Raw genomic sequence first — 21,174 nt, forward strand, 5'->3', positions numbered from 1 at the left:
CACAGTGCTGCTGTTTCCCATAAGTATGGGAGAGGAAGGGAATAACAATTCATAAAGTCTAAAAGATACACCATAATTATTCATCTATTGCTGAGAAGCAGGGGTTAATTTTTAATTGAACACAGTTGATTAATTAATTATCACCACCTCTATAAAGGCAGGAGTTTTGTGTCTGTCAGAAACAATGCTCCATACAAAGACACAGAACACACAATCCATGTGTTTTATTCATAAAGTAAAGGATCAAATATGCTATTTATGGTATTCTTTTAATGAAAGTGACGAATTTTCTTAAATTAAAGTGATACAAGCAACAGGAATGAGGGAGTTTGTCCCAGGTGGAAGGATAAAACTTAGACATAATTCCAAACCAAAAGATTTAACATAATTAACCGAATCACGCAGTGATTCATGAAGCTTGTTGTAGTTTTGCTTTTGTTTTCAGTTTCTCCTCAGTGCTGCTATTTCCTATAAATGTGGGAGAGGAGGGGGAGAGCAGCCTGAGTGAACATCTGTAGACTTTGGAGACAAAATTAAAGTGTAACATCAGTATTATTGTTATATGACTCACCTTGATGTATGCAATAAGTTATTGTATATATCAGGCTATTGCACAGTTTAATCTGGAGAGAACTCACCCTCAAGATTTTGTGTCAGTTGCTTTCAAATGGTATCGCAGTGTGTAGAGAAAACAGTTTTATAAAATTAAATGCTGTTTATTAAGGCATCACGTATAACCAGCCAATTATTATTATTATTATTTTTTTTTTTGCCTTAATGCGACCTGTACCTGATCTTTTCATGACAGTCTGAAAAACACAATTTTCTCCAATCAGGCCACTTAATATCCGATAGGTATGGAAACATTTCAAATGCGTCCTGAATCCAGTCTAGTCCAGAGAGCTCAGGAAGGTAAAAATACAGAATTTCATGATTCTGTCATAATTGGCAAAGTTCTAAGGAAATCCACCCTGAAAACAGAAAGGACAGTGGACCAGACAATTCAGGCGTTTTGGAACAGGAATGTATTTAAAAGTTGAAGGATCGTCTCTCTTCTGGGCTGGACTTAGGCAGACTTTGCAGCCAACTTTGATTCATGCTTTTAATTCACATTATAGTATTCACATTAAGCCACAATAACATGACAGCAGTTTTATTGGACCACAGCTAAAGTTCTGCAACATGATGATTCAGATTCAAACTTTCTTCTTCACAGGAACAAACATTACAAACAACAATGAGTTGAGGATCGTGATGGTGGGGAAGACTGGGATTGGGAAGAGCACTTCTGGAAACACCATTCTGGGTCGACCGTGCTTTCAGTCCAAATGCAGCCCCAAATCCATGACTGTAAACTGCTCCAAAGTCTCCAGTGATGTGGATGGACAGCAGGTTGCTGTCATTGATACTCCAGGTCTGTTTGACACCAGATTTAAGGGACATAAAACAATCAAAGATCTGAGTCAGTGCGTCTGTTATGCTTCTCCTGGACCCCACATCTTCCTGGTGATCGTTCCAATCGGCAGATTCACAGCAGAAGAATTACAATCAGTGCAAATGATTCAAAAAATCTTTGGAGAGGCAGCAGACAGATACAGCATGGTTCTGTTTTCCCGTGGAGACGACCTTGAAGACACCATTGAAGATTATTTGTCTGAAAGCCCAGAGCTGCAGGATCTGGTGTCCAGATGTAACGGCCAGTATCATGTCTTCAACAATCGGATGAACAATAAGAAACCTCAGGTCACTGAGCTGCTGAAGAAGGGACGTGCCCAGAACACCTCACCAGGGAGGCGTCCAGGAGGCATCCTGACCAGATGCCCGAGCCACCTCAAATGGCTCCTCTCGATGTGAAGGAGCAGCGGCTCTACTCTGAGTCCCTCCCGATTGACTGAGCTTCTCACCCTATCTCTAAGGGAGAGCCCAGCCACCCTACGGAGAAAACCCATTTCGGCCGCTTGTATCCGCGATCTCGTTCTTTCGGTCATGACCCAGAGCTCATGACCATAGATGAGGGTGGGAACGTAGATCGACCGGTAAATCGAGAGCTTCGCTTTTTGGCTCAGCTCTCTCTTCACCACAACGGACAGCGCCCGCTTGACGGCAGATGCTGCGCCAATCCGCCTGTCGATCTCCCGTTCCTTTCTTCCCCCATTCGTGAACAAGATCTCGAGATACTTGAACTCCTCCACTTGGGGCAGGACAAACCCCCTGACCCGGAGAAGGCACTCTACCCTTTTCCGGCTCAAGACCATGGCCTCAGATTTGGAGGCACTCATCCCCATCCCGGCCGCTTCACACTCGGCTTCGAACCGCTCCAGCGAGAGCTGCAGATCACGACCTGATGAAGCCAATAGGACCACATCGTCTGCAAAAAGCAGAGACGAGATCCTAAGGCCGCCAAATCGGATCCCCTCAACACCTTGGCTGCGCCTAGAAATTCTGTCCATGAAAGTGATGAACAGAATCGGTGACAAAGGGCAGCCCTGGCGGAGTCCAACTCTCACCGGAAACGAGCCCGACTTACTGCCGGCAATGCGGACCAGACTCTGACACCGGTCATACAGGGACCTGACAGCCCGTATCAAAGGGCCCGGTAGGGAAATTAGGAAAAATATAGATTGAGTCTTTCTGATAGAAAATATCCACTAACAAAAACATGTAAAAATCTAAACTGCAGTCCCAGTTTGAATCCAGCGTCAGAGCTGGAGCTGAACAATTTAATCCTTTCTATCATATGGGAAAAGCTGCGGACCACGCTGTCCAGGCATGTGAAATGTTGTGAGGTTAGATGATGTCACCAAGCTGCTACTGATGATAAAGCAGAACTAATAAGCTTTTCTTTATTTTCCTAATAATTGAGGTAAAGCTCCAGGTAGTGATGTAATTCAGCCGTGACCTCAGTATCTCACACTGTTTTAAAAATATTTCTCTTGATGTTTAGATGCTTAATGTAAGATTTTAAAACTGTTTGCATGTGAATTTTAGGCATTGCTGGTATTAGTGTCTGATGGGTTTTTTGTTGTTATCTCTTAATGTATTAATTTTGTTCTCAGAAATAAAGGGAGGGATGGAGGAATATTTTTAATCAAACACATTTGAGTAATTAATCATCATTACCTTTAAAAAGGCAGAAGTTTGTGTCTATCATAAAGAATATCCACACAATGAAACTGAGCACACAATGCAAGAGCCTTATTTATAACATAAAGGATCAAACATGGTATTTATGGTGTTCTTTTAATAAACGTGCAGAATTTTCTGAAACTACAGCGAATTAGAAATTTATTCAAAGTTGTTTAAAGTAAAATATAATGCAAGCAACAGGAATGAAGCAGTTTGTCTGAGGTGGAGGGACAGAGCTGAGACAAAACTCCAGAACATAATTTACCGTATACAATAATTAACAGAACCATGCTGTGATCCATGAAGTTGTTTTAGATTAACTCCTTTCAGTTTCTTCCACACAGCTGCAGTTTCTTGTAAAAGCAGTGAGGAGGAGAGAGAGTTAGGGGAAAACCTGAATATAAATCTAGAAAAACTTTTGAGACATCAAAGTTAAACATCATTATTATTATTATTATTATTATTATTATTATTATTATTATTATTATTATATATTTATTGTGTATTAAACTCACATCCCACTGATTGTTTTATACATCAAGTTGCTTTGTTTCATTTAAAGGTCATGTTCACCAAGTAAAGCATGAAAAAAGAACTAAAAATCTTGTAAAAGCCTGAACAGAAAGATCCAATCAAAGCTCCAGTTTCATTTTCATTTTGACGATAGGAGGATCATGTTTTGACTATAAAAGGCCTGTTCAGTTTCCACAGTGCATTAATTTCTTCTCTGCAGCTGCTGCGTCACACTGAACTCTCTGACTGATCATGGACAGCAAGTACAGCACAGGCAAGATGCCCAACTCTGGTAAGTCAGATTAACTATATATTGAGTCTGTTATGATGTATAAAATATCTGAAAACAAAAACATGTAAACACACTCTAAGAAATGAAGAAATGTTGAATTTACTTAACCAAGTTATGTCAACTGGCTTTACTAAACCTAGTTAATTAAGTGAGTATTACACACTTACTTTCTGCATAATAATTTAAGTAAAGACAAATAAATTCAGATCAGTAAATCCAACACGTTAGACTTTTGCTCATTTGGTTTAATGCTGTGAATTTTTCTCTACAATAACTAATAAAAATTTACTTATGCCAGTAAATTCAGTTAATTCAACATTATTGAGTTTTAAGGGTAGGGGATAGAGCGACCCATGTTTGGAGGCCTTGCGTCCTCGACGCGGCCGTCGCGGGTTCGACTCCCAGACCCAAAGATATTTGCCGCATGTTTTCCCCCCTTTCATATAAGGGACACTAGAGCCCACAAAAGACCCCTAGCACTAGAATGGCTTGAGTTAGTCCACTTTGACATATACCTATTTCGGCTTAGATAGTCCAACTGGCCTGAAGGATTTTATCTAGCAGGTGCTTTTGTTCAGTAAATAGGGCCATTACCTTAGAAGTACCCTGGTAATGGCCTCAACGCATCTCACAGTTGCACAATTGTTCCTTAGACTTCGACTTAGACTGACTTTGTTGTCATTTTCAATGCACAGGGTGTATACAGAACGAAATTTCGTTGCATACGGCTCAGGATAATGTTTGAGGTTCCAATGTTGTGAGTAAAATAAAATACAGTATAAAATATGAATATAAATATAAATATAAAATATAAAGTGCAGGACTGACAGTAAAATAGAAGTTATTTAGCTCTGTACATGTGCAAGGTATAAAGTGGAGACCAGTTTTTGAGTGCAGTCCAGTTAAGAGTTCAGCAGTCTGATGGCAAGTAGGAAAAAGCTGTTTCGGAACCAGGTGGACCTGCACCGGATGCTGCAGAACCTCTTTCCAGAGGGCAGCAGGGAGAACAGTCCATGGTGGGGGTGTGAGGGGTCACTGATGATGTTTCGGCCTCGGGACATGCATCCTGCATCGATGGTTGACCTGACACTTCGCCCTTTTGCCTGAGCTGGGTGTGGAAGGTTGTTGCCGAAGCAGTTTCTCCTTGTGTGCCTTCTTCTCACTCACATGAGAGTTACCGAACTCTTTTGCAAGCTCAACCAGGAAGTCCACCCGTCTCTCCTGCACCCCAATGCATGCCTGATAAAGCACATGTGCATTCAGTGCTGCCATGTCAATCATGTTTGCCAGGTTTGCTGACCAGCTGTCACATAGTGATGGAACCTTGGTCACCCCCCGCAAGATTATGACTGAAATAAATGCCATTAGTTCTTGTGAACTAAATAGGTGAAGCAGTCACCTATTTATCCTCCACAGCACAAAAGGCTGCATGCAAATTTGCATGTGCTAAGTCTCCCAGATTTCTTTTGCTTACACTTTTTGCATGATTTTTTTGAGGTGGATCAACACAATTAATTTGGTTAGTTTATTTCTAAACTGTCATTTTAAACCCTCTTAGCTTTATTTAAAAGAAAAACTTTACTAATTTCTTTTAGAAAAACCTTTGCATATTTTTTGAAACAGATTGTATGTTTTGCAAACTCTATGTACATTCGGCAAAATGACCTGGATAATGCAGCACAACATCATGGATCAGCTGCAAAAGGTAACATCTCTCCAAAAACACTTCATGTATGCTTCAAAACTAAACTGAAGAGCACTACCTACAGGAGAGTCTACTGTAGAGCTGCCTCCATCATAGATCGCACCCACCCCCAACATAGACTATTCACACTCCTACCTTCTGGCCTGACGGTCAACGGCCACATTTACAATTGAAGAAGGGATGCTAATTTGAGCCATCAGAGTCGTCAGGGTGGACTCCGGCCTTTTGGCCCTGTTGAGCCGATATGGGAAGGACTCGAAAACCGAGCCATCCCAGTGCTAGGGGGGTAAAAAAAAATAGTTTGTTTCATTGGATGAATTAAAAACCATAAGCCACTAAAATTTAGCTTAAAAAGTCAGATTTAAGGACAACAAAGTCAAACCCAGAAATTATTCGATTATTCGATGTAGATAAGACCAGTGGTGGGATGTAACGAAGTACAAGTTCTGTACAGAAGTACAGTTCCGAAGTACGTAAGGCTGTTGATGAACCAAACCTTCATCAGAATATTCTTCCTGTTTCACATGTTTATCTGCTAAATTCCCTAGTCAGGAAATTCTACCTCTATGTACAAAGTGATGCACTGAATTATTTAATCAAAATATCCTGTTTAATGTGAGGGTAGATCACATCGATGCATTAAGACCCTGAATCAGAAAATCCTACCTTTTTAAAAATATTTAAAATTCAGAGGTAGCACATAGTCAGTGTGTTACTGCTGTAATATAATCGTAAGTGTTTGTAAGATTGAAACATTATCAGACAGGAAACAAGTTTCTTACTGAAATTAAACACAGACATCTACAATTACTGATCCCTGCACACTTTCTTTGCACATTAATAAGTTGTATGGCAGTCTTTATCAAATGAACTGCAGCCAAAATGTGTCCATCAAACTGTGCAGGTCACTGTGCACCTGATATGATAGTATAAGCCTAATATACACTAATATTACTAAATATTACAAAATTGCCAACAAAAACAACGTATTTTGTCTTGATTTACGTGGTTGAAACCAAACAATGACTTGTTAACAGCATACAGTACAGTAACGACATGCAGACGGCAGACTGGAGCCATTTATAAATATGTCTACAAGCTTCCTGCCATGTGAACTGAAAACATGAAGTAATACAGCAGCTCAATGAAAGCCAGATATAAAATAAATTAAATAAAGCTTACCGTAATCTTTGAAAAAATAAAACAGATGAAAAAAACTTCTGCAGGTTGTATGTATGGATAAGAAATCTGCTTAGTAAGCATTATGTGACGTAGCATCGATGTGCGCGTAGCATTACCACAAGGTAGGATGGGTTGATGGGTAGGACGGATTGATGGGTAGGACGGATACACCAGTTCTGATCACATGAACACAACCAATGTTGTGCATCGCAGTGATTCTCAGAGTGGCAGGTTCATGGATTAGAGATATGAAGAGATTTTTCAACGTCAGAAAAAACTAAACGAAAGTGAGAAAAATCTGAAAAAAACCCAGAAACTCCTCTGATAGTTTAAATTAATAACGATTGATGCATCCAGTATTCATGGACAAGCAACCACTTTGTAAAATAAATATTTTAGTTTTTACTTGTTTCCTAAGAGTGTCTGTGCATGTTTTTTGTCAAGAATCTTAACACCAACATGGTAATATAGAGTTTTGAAATGTTTGGTTTCAACTGTATGATTATCCCCATGTCATTGATTCCCTCAATGCTTCCCAAGGTCTCAGATGGATCATTTCTTTTCTTCCAGACACACAGAGGCTGAAGCTCTGAGCACAACATGATGATTCTAATTCAGATTCAAACTTTCTTCTTCACAGGAACAAACATTACAAACAACAATGAGCTGAGGATCGTGATGGTGGGGAAGACTGGGATTGGGAAGAGTGCTACTGGAAACACCATTCTGGGTCAAAAATACTTTGATTCCAAATGCAGCCCCACTTCCATGACTGTAAACTGCTCCAAAGGCTCCAGTGATATTGATGGACAGCAGGTTGCTGTCATTGATACTCCAGGTCTGTTTGACACCAGGTTTGGAAAAGATAAAACAATCAAAGACCTGAGTCAGTGCATCAGCTTTGCTTCTCCTGGACCCCACATCTTCCTGGTGGTCATTGCAATCGGCAGATTCACAGAAGAAGAAAAACAATCAGTGGAAAAGATTCAAGAAATCTTTGGAGAGGCAGCAGACAGATACAGCATGGTTCTGTTTACTAATGGAGACAATCTTGAAGACACCATTGAGGATTATTTGTCTAAAAGCCCAGAGCTGCAGGATCTGGTGTCCAGATGTAACGGCCAGTATCATGTCTTCAACAACAAGCTGAAAGAAACTTTAGCTTGTGAGCTGAAACAGAAGAAACTTCAGGTCACTGAGCTGCTGAAGAAGATCAGAACCATTGTTGACAGTAACGGAGGAAGTCACTACACCAATAAGATGTTCCAAGAGGCTGAGAGGAAAATCGAAGAGGAGAAACAACGAATCCTGACGGAGAAAGAAGAGAAAATACATAAAGAGAAAGAAGAACTGGAGAGAAAGATAAAAGAAAAGTATGAGAAAGAGATGGAGAGAATGTATAAGCAAATCCAGGCTGAGAGAGAGAGAGAGAAGAAGGAGAGAGAGGAGGAGAAGAAGAGGGAGAGAGAAGAAATGAATGAAGAGAGGAGGAGGGAGAAGGAAAAGAATGAGGCAGAGAGAAAGGAGAGAGAGAGAGAGTTTGCAGCCATGAAGGAAAAGCAGGAGAGAGAAATTCAAGAAGCAAAATCCAAGCTGCAGTCTGAGCATGAATCTAAGGCCAGAGAAGAAGCTGAGCGAAATAATCCTCTCTATTATTTGGCTAAAGTTGGAGAAAACATCTCTAATGCTGGAGAAAGCCTGGTAAATTTTTTTAAAAGCCTTTTTTAAATAATTAAGTAGTAAAAGTTGGAATCTTCTGTCTCTTACTAACATGATGATGCAGGTAAATAAAACCAACAAATCTCTACTGAAAGTCTCTTGACAAAAACATTTAAGTATAAAACATGGAGAACAGAAAACAACAAACTAGATTCTGTTTCTTTCATTGTGTTAATAAATGAAGTAAATCTCCAGCCAGAGAAAAACTCTTCACCACATCTTGACATTAAAACTCAGCCAGAACCTGGATGTTCTTTGTTGGACAGTTCTTGTGAGGTTTTCTAAGAACACGGTGCTTAGACCTTTTGGAAATTGTTGCTGTAAAGATTAGCATAAATGGAAAATGACAGTAAATATACAAGATTCACAATGATTTTCACTTCAATATTCTTGCACTTTCTGCAACAATTATTATTTTGTGATGATTGTTTGAACTGATTTGCAGTGTTTTTTTATGTTTCTGTTCTGTTGAGATATTTTGTGTCACCTTGTTCTGAATATGAAATCACAAATAAAGCTTGATGAAAACAATAAATGTTGCTAAATTGATTGTTTTTTAAATTATCTGCTTTACATATAGAAGCGACTGGGGAATGTTGTGGTATTGAATGTATAATAAACTACTTTAGTTGTCTTATAAATACACACTTAAACTAGGACTGATAGAAAATAACATTTTAAACAAAACAAAGTGTTTTGTCTTCGTTGAAGAACACATCAGTGTTTTGTAAGGGTTTCAGCTAAAGTTGGTATAAACTGAGAAATACAAAGCTGAGAAAAATATTTTTACTCGCATACTAATTTCTTTTTTTACATGTTTGAAGTCAAACTCGTTTAATGTCAGGCAAAGAGGATCTGAGTAAACACAAAAATACAATTTAAAGCAAAAAAATCTAGAGAAATGGGAAAATGTTATGACTTAATTTAGATTTATCACAGTTTTTGAACTCAAAGCCTTAGCATAATTACAACAAGACCTATAAAATCATCAAGTATTCACTTAACAGCACCTGTCTGCTAACATGAAGTAGGCTAAAACAACAATTACAGACATTATCCACAAATGGAGAAAATAAGCAGCAGAGAGGAAAATTCCCAGAAAAGGCCTAAAATTACTCCATGAGTACATTTACCTGACAATGCAGCTCATGAATGTAAACCTGACATATTATTTTAATTAAATTTTCACTGCTTTTGTTTGGCGATTTAGATTATAATAAATAGATTAATTTTTCTTCTGATTCATTTTCTGTGTCTCATTAAAATCACCACAAAAGCAATAATTTTGACCCGAATTTACAAATGTGGCACTGAAAGTTATCAGTGTTTTGTTTCATATAATGTGAAAAAACATTATTGTAGTAAAGTATTTCATCAGGGATCACAACTTTTCTGCTCCTGTTTTCAAACTGTCCACTAGAGGGCGGTGCAGCGCTGCCTTACATTTTCAACTGCAGGTTGACATGAAGGGAACGGAGCTGAGAAACAAACTCTGCAAAGTCTTCAACAACCAGCACAGCTTGGATCTGAGGAGCCTCTGAATAAAACCTGCTGGGTGATTTATGGTCAGAGATGGGAAATAACCAGTTACAGTTACTTTAGTAACTTTTAGAAAAAAAAGAAAGGTACTTTCTGGAGTATTTTTTGTGTTGTACTTTTGTTAGGTGGCTACTTTTTACTTTTATTTCAGTAAAAATATGTTGAAGTAGCGTTTCTCTTAATTGAGTATATTTTTTTTACCCAGCTCTGTTTATGTGGACGTGTTGGTGAGTTCAAGCCTCCAGGCAGACAGTCGGGGTTTACTGGCTAAAATCACCTCTTTATGTTATTTGTATTTAGATGTAGGTGTAATTTTCTAATAAAACTATATTTGAACACTTGGTTAACTTTTGTGTTTCAGTGTTGTTGAAAAATATTTAACAAATTAATCATGAAGTTCAAAGTGTAAAATATGAACCTTAATTATCATTTATCTATTGTCTGCACCCACCTTTCATTGTGTGGAGCCTAAAAATCTCCACACAATTAGAGCTTCAATAAGAGAAATAACTTCAGCTTTTCTCTCTTGCTCTCGGTGAAGGCGGACGCGTTTTTCCTCTGCTCCCTCCCTGCCCTGCTTGCTCTGTTTTGTCCTGACTTTTTCTATATTTTGGAGCCTTTCTTTGCACATCCTCCAAATCTGAAGATTATGGATCTGGTCAACCGGTCTCTCAATGCAATTGATAAAATTTTCTCGACGAGAAGACTGGGCACAGGAGAGCCCTCTTGTCCTGCAGGGACACACCTGGGGGGATTCACCCAGGATTAATTCATGATAACAGGATTTCTGCTGTTTGGAGCAATCAGTGCAGAGTAACATTTAGTTTGAATATTGCTCACAAAAATATTTTTTGTACAATGAAACTCTCTGGATGAAGTTTTTTTTAAAATTATTATTATTTTTGATTATGTTATGCAATGATAAACCTACAGCTGGGTGGAATGTCAAAGTAAGATCACGTTCAACAAAAGTCTATTGTATGTAATCTTGTATATTCTGCTTTTATATAATCAATTCAACCAAAACTCTTACACCTGTAAGATATATTTTAATGGATAAGACAGATCATTGTTTGAATATTCTTTCCCCAAACATACGTCTTCATGGCGTATAACCTAACAATTCCTACAGACTTCTCAAAATGTATGAAACTGTTTGGCCCATTGCACTGCAACACCAACATGTATTTACATCCATTTGAAGGAGTCCATGTTGGAATACAGGCTTTTTGGAGCCATTATTCCTGTATTTGTGATTAAACACTGAGAATGTTTAATCACAAAGTCCAGATTAGGAGGCGATTTCAGAAGAGTCAACAACAACTTGGTATGCCATGAACATGTGCCTGTGGTGCTATAATGACCAATGTTTCACATGTGCAAATGATTGGAACTTTGTCACATGATGACACAACTGATGTGCTTTATGTAAAGCTCAGTGTTTTCACGTCGGCAGAAACATTTCTCTTGGAAATGTGTACAGCTCTGGCTCTGTCTGCATTCCACCACACAATCTTGGATGAGCTGGACAGACATGCAATGTTGACAATGCATCATCATATTTACCCTAAAAATTTTACTTAGCGATGCAAACTTGGTTACATTCCTAAGGGGAGCAAAGTGTGGTGCAGCGCTGGATGGTGAATGTCACTCTGTATTTGTTCCATTAGTATGACTTGTAACTTTAATTCCTGTTTTATACTTAAACAAATCTCATTATTCCTCATGGTAATAACTCTGAGGGGTTTTGGTCGGGTCCTGGAACTGGTAAACAGACCTGGGTGGTTCACAGAAGGGAAAATGGGTGAACTACAACAGGAAGGACAGTCTGAAAAGCCGGTGCTCAATAGGTGATTTACATTTGCGTGGCTCCCAGCAACTTCTTTTAAATATGAAAGGCTCTGGTAGGGCTGGTAGGGCAACACTGACACAGTTTTTGACAATTATCGCAGTTCCCTACAATTTCCCATTCTGCAATAAACTCTTGCCGATAGCCCTCAATCTCTAAGCGCACGGCAGCGTTAGGTGACAATAGCTGGTCGAAAATCCCACTTTTCATGCAGGGCAGGTTGTCGCCGTCTCTGGGTGTTTCCCAACAGAGAGAAGAGAAGCTTGATTGGACAATAGGTGTGAATCCCTGATCGTTTTGCACCAGGGATTCTGTGGTCTCACTATTTGTCTATTGTTAAGGAAAGGAGGTTGTTATGTGAAGCTGAAAAGGCCGTTTCAGTTCTGGGTTGGGGGAGTAACACTTAGATGGTATCAGGATCAAAGACATGCTGGTGTTATGTGTTACTGTAGAAGTTTATAGGAGAGCAGCTTGATCTCATGACAAGATCATGCAGACACACGATCTCATCATGTCTGCATGACAAATAGCAACAAAAAGCTGTTTCAGCATTCAATAAGTGTCTCTTAAAATTAAAAAATATTGAACATCATTTCACACTGATCAGTTCATCCAGGATTTTATTATTTTTCTGGTTTTTCTGCAATCAAAATCAAAGATTTTATGGTTCTGATTTAGAAATATTTGTAAGGAATGTGTACAACATTTGCTCTAGTGCCTGATGTTAAAGTGACTTTTTATTAATCACTGTATTGGTCACAGATTATAACTTGACATCAAGTAAGGCTGAAGCATCAGTCACTTCAAATCAGTGTTTTTGGACAATTTTGGGAAAACAAAATTCAGTAAAACCAGAAAACATTTGGGAATTTGTAGATTTTTTGTGAATTTTGCAGATTTGTGAAAAACTGGAGGGAAAATTGATGTAATTTGGAGCCACATAAAAAGTTTCAGAGGGCCAGATTTGGCCCCCGGACCATGAGTTTGACACATGTACTCTAACCGAGCTTCATGTTGACCAAGTAAAGCATGAAAATGATTTCTAAGCTTCTGTGACAGAAAGAGCCAATCACAGCTCCAGTTTCAGTTTGACTGTGGATCTGTATAAAAGGCCTGTGCAGGATCCACACTGGACTCAGTACTTCACTGCAACCGCAGCGTCTGCACTGATCTCTCTGACTGATCATGGCCAGCGACAAGTTCAGCCCAAACAAGACCTACAACTGTGGTAAGTCAAGATAACTTTATGTTGAGTTTATGCTGATGTGGAAATTATCCACCAACAAAAACAAGCATTTCACTTTCACTCCTCTTTCTTCTTGTTCTACCTCATGTTTCAATATAATCATGGACTTTAATTTCTTGGGTAGACTTGTGTGATATTCAAATGACCACTGGTTGTATTTTGACATGATTTTACATTTTTCTTTTTAAACTATATCTAAATATATTAAATAATTGCAGCACTGTAGCCCCACCCTTCTTGACCTTAGCTTCATCTCTACTTAATCATTCTAACCAAATATAAAGCACATTCATCTGAATTTGTATATTAACTGCTGTAAAAGTGTAGCTTGTCTCTGCGCTGCCATAAATCCGATCAAAAAGCAGTAACAGAAAGTTTTGCACGGCCACTAAAGATGCAACCAAGGAGAGAAGTACACAGAAAGATACAGGATCTGTTAAGAACTGTGAGGTGCGCTAAAGTAAATAAAAGAGAGAATTTCTTTGTAAAGGTGAAGATTTATCACAGATGAATCTTTGTAAGATAAATGTTAACATTTTTACTGGTCTGTGCATGTTTGTCAAGAATCTTAACACCAACATGGTAATATAGAGTTTTGAAATGTTTGGTTTCAACTGTATGATTATCCCCATGTCATTGATTCCCTCAATGCTTCCCAAGGTCTCAGATGGATCATTTCTTTTCTTCCAGACACACAGAGGCTGAAGCTCTGAGCACAACATGATGATTCTAATTCAGATTCAAACTTTCTTCTTCACAGGAACAAACATTACAAACAACAAAGACCTGAGGATTGTGCTGGTGGGGAAGACTGGGACTGGGAAGAGTGCTACTGGAAACACCATTCTGGGTCGACCGTACTTTGAATCCAAATGCAGCGCCAAATCCATGACTGTAAACTGCTCCAAATGCTCCAGTTATGTGGATGGACAGCAGGTTGCTGTCATTGATACTCTAGGTCTGTTCAATACCAGGTTTGGAGAAGATAAAACAACCAAAGACCTGAGTCAGTGCATCTGTTACGCTTCTCCTGGACCCCACATCTTCCTGGTGGTCGTTGCAATCGGCAGATTCACAGAAGAAGAAAAACAATCAGTGCAAAAGATCCAAGAAATCTTTGCAGAGGCAGCAGACAGATATAGCATGGTTCTGTTTACCCGTGGAGACGACCTTGAAGACACCACCATTGAGGATTATTTGTCTAAAAGCCCAGAGCTGCAGGATCTGGTGTCCAGATGTAACGGCCAGTATCATGTCTTCAACAACAAGCTGAAAGAAACTTTAGCTTGTGAGCTGAAACAGAAGAAACTTCAGGTCACTGAGCTGCTGAAGAAGATCAGAACCATTGTTGACAGTAACGGAGGAAGTCACTACACCAATAAGATGTTCCAAGAGGCTGAGAGGAAAATCGAAGAGGAGAAACAACGAATCCTGACGGAGAAAGAAGAGAAAATACATAAAGAGAAAGAAGAACTGGAGAGAAAAATAAAAGAAAAATATGATGAAGAGATTGAGAGAATATTTGAACAAATTCAGGCTGAGAGAAAGAGGGAGAAGAAGGAGAGAAAAAGTCAGATGCAAAGGAGAGAGGCGGAGAGGGAGAGGGAGTTTGCAGCCATGAAGGAAAAGAAGGAGAGAGAAATTCAAGAAACAAAATCCAAGCTGCAGCTCCAGCATGAATCTAAGGCCAGAGAAGAAGCTGAGCAAAATAATCCTCTTTATTATTTGGCTAAAACTGGAGAACTCATGGTTAATTTTTTAAAAAACTTTTTTAAATAAAATGCTTTTAAAAATATAATTAAGTAGTGAAAGTTGGAATCTTTTGTCTCTTAGTAACATGATGATGCAGGTAAATAAAACCAACAAATCTCTACTGAAAGTCTCTTGACAAAAACATTTAAGTATAAAACATGGAGAACAGAAAACAACAAACTAGATTCTGTTTCTTTCATTGTGTTAATAAATGAAGTAAATTTCCAGCCAGAGTAAAACTCCTTCACCACATCTTGACAATAAAACTCAGCCAGAACCTGGATGTTCTTTGTTTGACAGTTCTTGTGAGGTTTTCTAAGAACACGGTGCTTAGACCCATTTTAGATCATCATAGACTCTGAACCTCTAGATGGGCCTGAATCATTTAGAGCTTAACTGTCTATAATATGAAGCTGCCAGACTTTAACACTGTTGGAGATCTTGAAGACTGCAGGCTGATCTTCACTTCAGGCTGCTTCAAATCCAATCATAGTCTCTCAATACACTTCCTGTTTGGAAAAAAAAATGCTTGAATGCATGTTAAGTTAGATTAAAAATGTTTACATTTTATTTTTAAGTATTTTATTTACCACTTTTCAGCTTTCAGAAAATGTATCTTGGAAAATTTTATACGTATTCCTGCTGATATGCTTAATCTAAGATGCTTGCATATGAAATTTCATCATTACTGGTATTAGTTTCTGATTTTTGATATCTCTTAATGTATCTATTTTGTTCTCTGTTATCAAATCCATAATTAGAATACAATCACAGAAATATTCTTCTTACATCCATTTTTTCTAAGCACATTTCTTGTCATTGTTTAATTTTACAACTTTTCTTTGTGATTACGGCTTAAACTTGATTAGAAGTGGATTTTGTTCACTGATTTATGTTTAAAGAGATTTGTTGTGTAATCCTGTGCTGAGCTGTGTGCAATGCAACACTTGTCTCATCAATAAACACTGTTGCATGATGGGAAAATGCTGCATCATTATTTATTTCATATTAGCTTTTGAATCATATTTTTACTTCTTACTCTATAGACCACCATCTCCTTTTTATATACAGTGAACTTGTCTTATGCATCATAAACAAGGACTTCATCTTTATTCCCAGTGACTTCTGGGTTCCTTAAACAGGGACTTTTGTTTATGTTTATTCCCACCAACTTCTGGGACCCCCAGCCTTAAAAGTCGTAACATTGGTGTCCTGTCTTTTATATCTTAAGCAGGGACTTTAACTCGTTCTGGTTTCCAAGTCTTTGCTGTTTCCCTTCTCACTAATTCATGAGACAATCAATAATTGTGAAACACAGAAAAAAATAATACTAATTCTTTTCACCAGACTTATTTCATGATTACTGTTTGTGATTCCGGCGTTGATGATCGTGAACCGGAGTAATCAGTCCTCCCTCCTCTCTAGGCTGTGAGGTTGGAGGCTGGACGATTCCAGGCGACATCACGCACTGGTCGTCCAGTTCCCGGCAACCAAATGTGGAATCCTGCCTACAACGGCAAATTGTCATGGAAAAAATTACTTTATCAAGAATCTGGATAAGAAGAAATAAGAAATTTATTAAAACCTTGCAAGGTCAGAAAAGAAATACAGAGTCAAAGGAGTCTCCGTCTCTGGGTGTTTCCCAATAGAGAGAAGAGAAGCTTGATTGGACAATAGGTGTGAATCCCTGATCGTTTTGCACCAGGGATTCTGTGGTCCTGCTATTTGTCTATTGTTAAGGAAAGGAGGTTGTTATGTGAAGCTGAAAAGGCCGTTTCAGTTCTGGGTTGGGGGAGTAACACTTAGATGGTATCAGGATCAAAGACATGCTGCTGTTATGTGTTACTGTAGAAGTTTATAGGAGAGCAGCTTGATCTCATGACAAGATCATGCAGACACACGATCTCATCATGTCTGCATGATCCCATCATGCAGACACAATCTAAAGCACAAGAGGGGTGAGGAGCACTTTATAAAATGTTCCACTACATGTGCAATGAACCTGGAAGCTCTTTGCTGGGATCTATCCCCCTGTTGCTGAGACATGAAGATATAACCTGTTTTTAAATACTACAATCACTTTGCAGTTCAAAACAGTTTCTAAAAATGCTCAAGCCCAGGGCTGTAAAACTCATTTCCATTTAGGTCCATATAAAAAATCTACATGTTCTTAAAGGGCTGGTTGTGCCAGAATATTTGATGAAACCCATTACACTGTTAAATTTAATGGGTTTCCTGAAACAACAAATAGCTGTTTTAGCATTCACTAAGTGTCTCTTAAAATTTAAAAATATTGAACATCTTTTCACACTGATCAGTTCATCCAGGATTTTATTGTTTTTCTGGTTTTTCTGCAATCAAAATCACAGATTGTATGATGCTAATTTAGAAATATTTGTAAGGGATTTGTACAACATTTGCTCTAGTGCCTGATGTTAAAGTGACTTTTTATTAATCACTGTATTGGTCACAGATTATAACTTGACATCAAGTAAGGCTGAAGCATCAGTCACTTCAATTCAGTGTTTTGGCCAATTTTGGGAAAACAAAATTCAGTAAAACCAGAAAACATTTGGGAATTTGTAGATTTTGTGTGAATTTTACAGATTTGAGAAAAACTGGAGGGAAAATTGATGTAATTTATAATAAATAATGATTTCTAAGCTTCTGTGACAGAAAGAGCCAATCACAGCTCCAGTTTCAGTTTGACTGTGGATCTGTATAAAAGGCCTGTGCAGGATCCACACTGGACTCAGTACTTCACTGCAACCGCAGCGTCTGCACTGATCTCTCTGACTGATCATGGCCAGCGACAAGTTCAGCCCAAACAAGACCTACAACTGTGGTAAGTCAAGATAACTTTATGTTGAGTTTATGCTGATGTGGAAATTATCCACCAACAAAAACAAGCATTTCACTTTCACTCCTCTTTCTTCTTATTCTACCTCATGTTTCAATATAATCATGGACTTTAATTTCTTGGGAAGACTTGTGTGATATTCAAATGACCACTGATTGTATTTTGACATGATTTTACATTTTTCTTTTTAAACTATAACTAAATATATTAAATAATTGCAGGACTGTAGCCCCACCCTTCTTGACCTTAGCTTCATCTCAATTTAATCATTCTAATCAAATATAAAGCAGCTTTATCTGAATTTGTATAGTAATTGCTATAAAAGTGTAGCTTGTCTCTGCGCCGCCATAAATTCGTTTAAAAAGCAGTAACAGAAAGTTTTGCACGGCCACTAAAGATGCAACCAAGGAGAGAAGTACACAGAAAGATACAGGATCTGTTAAGAACTGTGAGGTGCGCTAAAGTAAATAAAAGAGAGAATTCCTTTGTAAAGGTGAAGATTTATCACAGATTTCAAAGTAAAATAAAAACAGCAGAATGTGGATAATGTAGGAAATATCGGCCCCTTCCAGAGTGCAATGGTCTGCCATGTTTGCTGCCCCTTAGTGTTTGCTGCTAACAGTAAGGGGCGGGAACAGACCATGTGGCAGTCTCACACCATATTTGGAAATGGGACTAGTGCACTCTGGATATGTAGGGGGCGCTATTTTCTATATTATCCGTGGCCTCCCGTTTATACTTTAATTTGAAATCGGTGATATCTTTACTTTGAACAAGGACTTTCACTGTCAGCATGTATTTTAACTTCTCCTTTATGCTACTGCCTCAACTAACATGAATACATCTTATGTAATATTAATTCCAGCATTACTGGTACCATAAAAGATAAACTATCTAATAAAACAACAAACTTTTTTATTTTCTTAAGGATGTAGAGCAAATTAAGTGACATAAACATGACTTGAAAGTGGATCCAGTTTCACTCAAGGGCCAACCTGTTGAATCTGTTTGGCCCTTTGTTGGCTAATTTTAAACACACAAAGTATTTAAAATTAGCACATTTTAAATACTTTGAAAAATTCCTGGACAGTCAACTTACCTTTGCTATATTTTTAAGAACTGTTGTCAGAGACTCTATTTTTAAGAAGATCTAGTGAACTTGGGGTTACCAGCTTGTGTACGAGACAACATTGAGTATTTTAACTTTTCATCTTTTCAGCTGGTTTGGTCACATGAGCTGCAGAATAAAAGACAAACGTCTAAGAATACTTTCAATAGCAGGTAAATAGTGGTGAAACTCAAACAACTCTCTTAACTGTTTGTTGAAAGAACATGGAAGACGGTCAGTAATATTTTAGCAGAGATCGATGCTTCCCAAGATCTCAGATGGATCATTTCTTTTCTTCCAGACACACAGAGGCTGAAGCTCTGAGCACAACATGATGATTCTAATTCAGATTCAAACTTTCTTCTTCACAGGAACAAACATTACAAACAACGATGAGCTGAGGATCGTGATGGTGGGGAAGACTGGGACTGGGAAGAGTGCTACTGGAAACACCATTCTGGGTCGATGGTGCTTTGAATCCAAATGCAGCTCGAAATCCATGACTGCTGACTGCTCTAAAGGCTCCAGTAATATTGATGGACAGCAGGTTGCTGTCATTGATACTCCAGGTTTGTTCAACACCAGGTTTGGAGAAGATAAAACAACCAAAGATCTTAGTCAGTGCATCTGTTACGCTTCTCCTGGACCCCACATCTTCCTGGTGGTTGTTGCAATCGGCAGATTCACAGCAGAAGAAAAACAATCAGTGCAAAAGATCCAAGAAATGTTTGGAGAGGCAGCAGACAGATACAGCATGGTTCTGTTTACTCGTGGAGATGATCTTGATGATACCACCATTGAGGATTATTTGTCTGAAAACCAGGAGCTGCAGGATCTGGTGTCCAGATGTAACGGCCAGTATCATGTCTTCAACAACAAGCTGAAAGATAAGAAACCTCAGGTCACTGAGCTGCTGAAGAAGATCAGAACCATTGTTGACAGGAATGGAGGAAGTCACTACACCAATAAGATGTTCCAAGAGGTAGAGAGGGAAATCGAAGAGGAGAAACAACGAATCCTGAAGGAGAAAGAAGAGAAATTACGTAAAGACAAAGAAGAACTGGAGAGAAAAATAAAAGAAAAGTATGATGAAGAAATTCAGAGAATGTTTGAACAATTCCAGGCTGAGACAAAGAGGGAGAAGAGAAATGAGAGAAAAGAGATGAAGAGGAGAGAAAAAAGGAGAGGGAAAGGATTGAGGTGGAGAGACAGAGAGAGTTTGCAGCCCTGAAGGAAAAGCAAGAGAGAGAAATTCAAGAGGCAAAATCCAAGATGCAGCTCCAGCATGAATCTAAGGCCAGAGAAGAAGCTGAGCGAAATAATCCTGTCCTTTTTTTGATTAAAGCTGGAGAACACTTTGGTAATCGTGTTAAAAGTTTCTTTAAAAAGTTACTGTAAATAGTGAAATTTGTAAACTTGCTGCTCATACAAACATGACGACTGCAGGAATCTGAAAACAACTTATTTTAACTGCAAGTTTCTTTATGAAAACATTTAAGTATAAAACATGGAGAACAGAAAACAACAAACTAGATTCTGTTTCTTTCATTGTGTTAATAAATGAAGTAAATCTCCAGCCAGAGTAAAACTCCTTCACCACATCTTGACATTAAAACTCAGCCAGAACCTGGATGTTCTTTGTTGGACAGTTCTTGTGAGGTTTTCTAAGAACACGGTGCTTAGACCCATTTTAGATCATCATAGACTCTGAACCTCTAGATGGGCCTGAATCATTTAGAGCTTAACTGTCTATAATATGAAGCTGCCAGACTTTAACACTGTTGGAGATCTTGAAGACTGCAGGCTGATCTTCACTTAACGCTGCTTCAAATCCAATCATAGTCTCTCAATACACTTCTGTTTGGAAGAAAAATGCCTGAATGCATGTTAAGTTAGATTAAAAATGTTTACATTTTATTTGTAAGTATTTTAGCTTTTGAATCATATTTTACTTCATACTCTTTATAGACCACCATCTCCTTTTTATAAACAGTAAGTTAAGCATTAAAACAATGCTAAACACAAAGTTCCACTAAATGTTAGACAGTTTGTTCATGTCATATAAATTTGCCACAAATGTCTCTTCAAAACTACTTTTTAAAATAAAATAAACAAGTTCTACTTAACTAATATCCAGAGTTTGTTTCAAATAGGTTTATTCTAGCACAGTGTGATTATTATATTCAAATCCTTCTTTGTGCAGTTCTGTCTATAATCCCGTACAGTCCACACTTTGTCATGTAATCCCAGTTGGGAAATAATTGTCCATCTGGTCTATCTAAG

General features: G+C 38.3%; 4 protein-coding genes across 4 annotated transcripts in view; all 4 read left to right on the plus strand.

The window, feature by feature from the left end:
• Window positions 1-1,187: 1,187 nt before the first annotated feature.
• On the plus strand, window positions 1,188-9,072 carry LOC114155501 (GTPase IMAP family member 4-like). Its single transcript, XM_028035411.1, has 2 exons — window positions 1,188-1,743; window positions 8,010-9,072. The coding sequence occupies exons 1-2, from the start codon at window positions 1,255-1,257 to the stop codon at window positions 8,544-8,546; spliced, it is 1,026 nt and encodes a 341-aa protein (XP_027891212.1). The 5' UTR covers window positions 1,188-1,254; the 3' UTR covers window positions 8,547-9,072.
• LOC114155505 (GTPase IMAP family member 4-like) lies at window positions 3,836-20,137 on the plus strand. The gene is made up of 3 exons (XM_028035417.1): window positions 3,836-3,931; window positions 7,459-7,672; window positions 19,477-20,137. The coding sequence occupies exons 1-3, from the start codon at window positions 3,892-3,894 to the stop codon at window positions 20,120-20,122; spliced, it is 900 nt and encodes a 299-aa protein (XP_027891218.1). The 5' UTR covers window positions 3,836-3,891; the 3' UTR covers window positions 20,123-20,137.
• LOC114155502 (GTPase IMAP family member 4-like) lies at window positions 13,053-14,978 on the plus strand. The gene is made up of 2 exons (XM_028035412.1): window positions 13,053-13,153; window positions 13,932-14,978. The coding sequence occupies exons 1-2, from the start codon at window positions 13,111-13,113 to the stop codon at window positions 14,948-14,950; spliced, it is 1,062 nt and encodes a 353-aa protein (XP_027891213.1). The 5' UTR covers window positions 13,053-13,110; the 3' UTR covers window positions 14,951-14,978.
• LOC114155504 (GTPase IMAP family member 4-like) overlaps window positions 17,665-21,174 on the plus strand; it is a 33,874-nt gene continuing 30,364 nt past the window's right edge. The window contains exon 1 of the mRNA XM_028035415.1: window positions 17,665-17,768. Coding sequence (XP_027891216.1) covers window positions 17,726-17,768 — 43 coding nt within the window. The 5' untranslated portion in view covers window positions 17,665-17,725. The remainder of the gene's footprint in view (window positions 17,769-21,174) is intronic.

The sequence above is a fragment of the Xiphophorus couchianus genome, chromosome 13 (assembly GCF_001444195.1).
Source record: "Xiphophorus couchianus chromosome 13, X_couchianus-1.0, whole genome shotgun sequence".
In the NCBI taxonomy this organism is placed as follows: domain Eukaryota; kingdom Metazoa; phylum Chordata; class Actinopteri; order Cyprinodontiformes; family Poeciliidae; genus Xiphophorus; species Xiphophorus couchianus.

Excerpts from the sequence above, each read along its gene's own strand:
- LOC114155505 (XM_028035417.1), top strand. The coding sequence starts at position 3,892 with ATGGACAGCAAGTACAGCACAGGCAAGATGCCCAACTCTG. Across the intron at positions 3,932-7,458 it reads AGGCAAGATGCCCAACTCTG|GAACAAACATTACAAACAAC; the intron begins GTAAGTCAGATT and ends TCTTCTTCACAG. Across the intron at positions 7,673-19,476 it reads CCAGGTCTGTTTGACACCAG|GTTTGGAGAAGATAAAACAA; the intron begins GTTTGGAAAAGA and ends GTTCAACACCAG.
- LOC114155501 (XM_028035411.1), top strand. The coding sequence starts at position 1,255 with ATGGTGGGGAAGACTGGGATTGGGAAGAGCACTTCTGGAAACACCATT. Across the intron at positions 1,744-8,009 it reads TGAACAATAAGAAACCTCAG|GTCACTGAGCTGCTGAAGAA; the intron begins GTCACTGAGCTG and ends AAGAAACTTCAG.
- LOC114155502 (XM_028035412.1), top strand. The coding sequence starts at position 13,111 with ATGGCCAGCGACAAGTTCAGCCCAAACAAGACCTACAACTGTG. Across the intron at positions 13,154-13,931 it reads AAACAAGACCTACAACTGTG|GAACAAACATTACAAACAAC; the intron begins GTAAGTCAAGAT and ends TCTTCTTCACAG.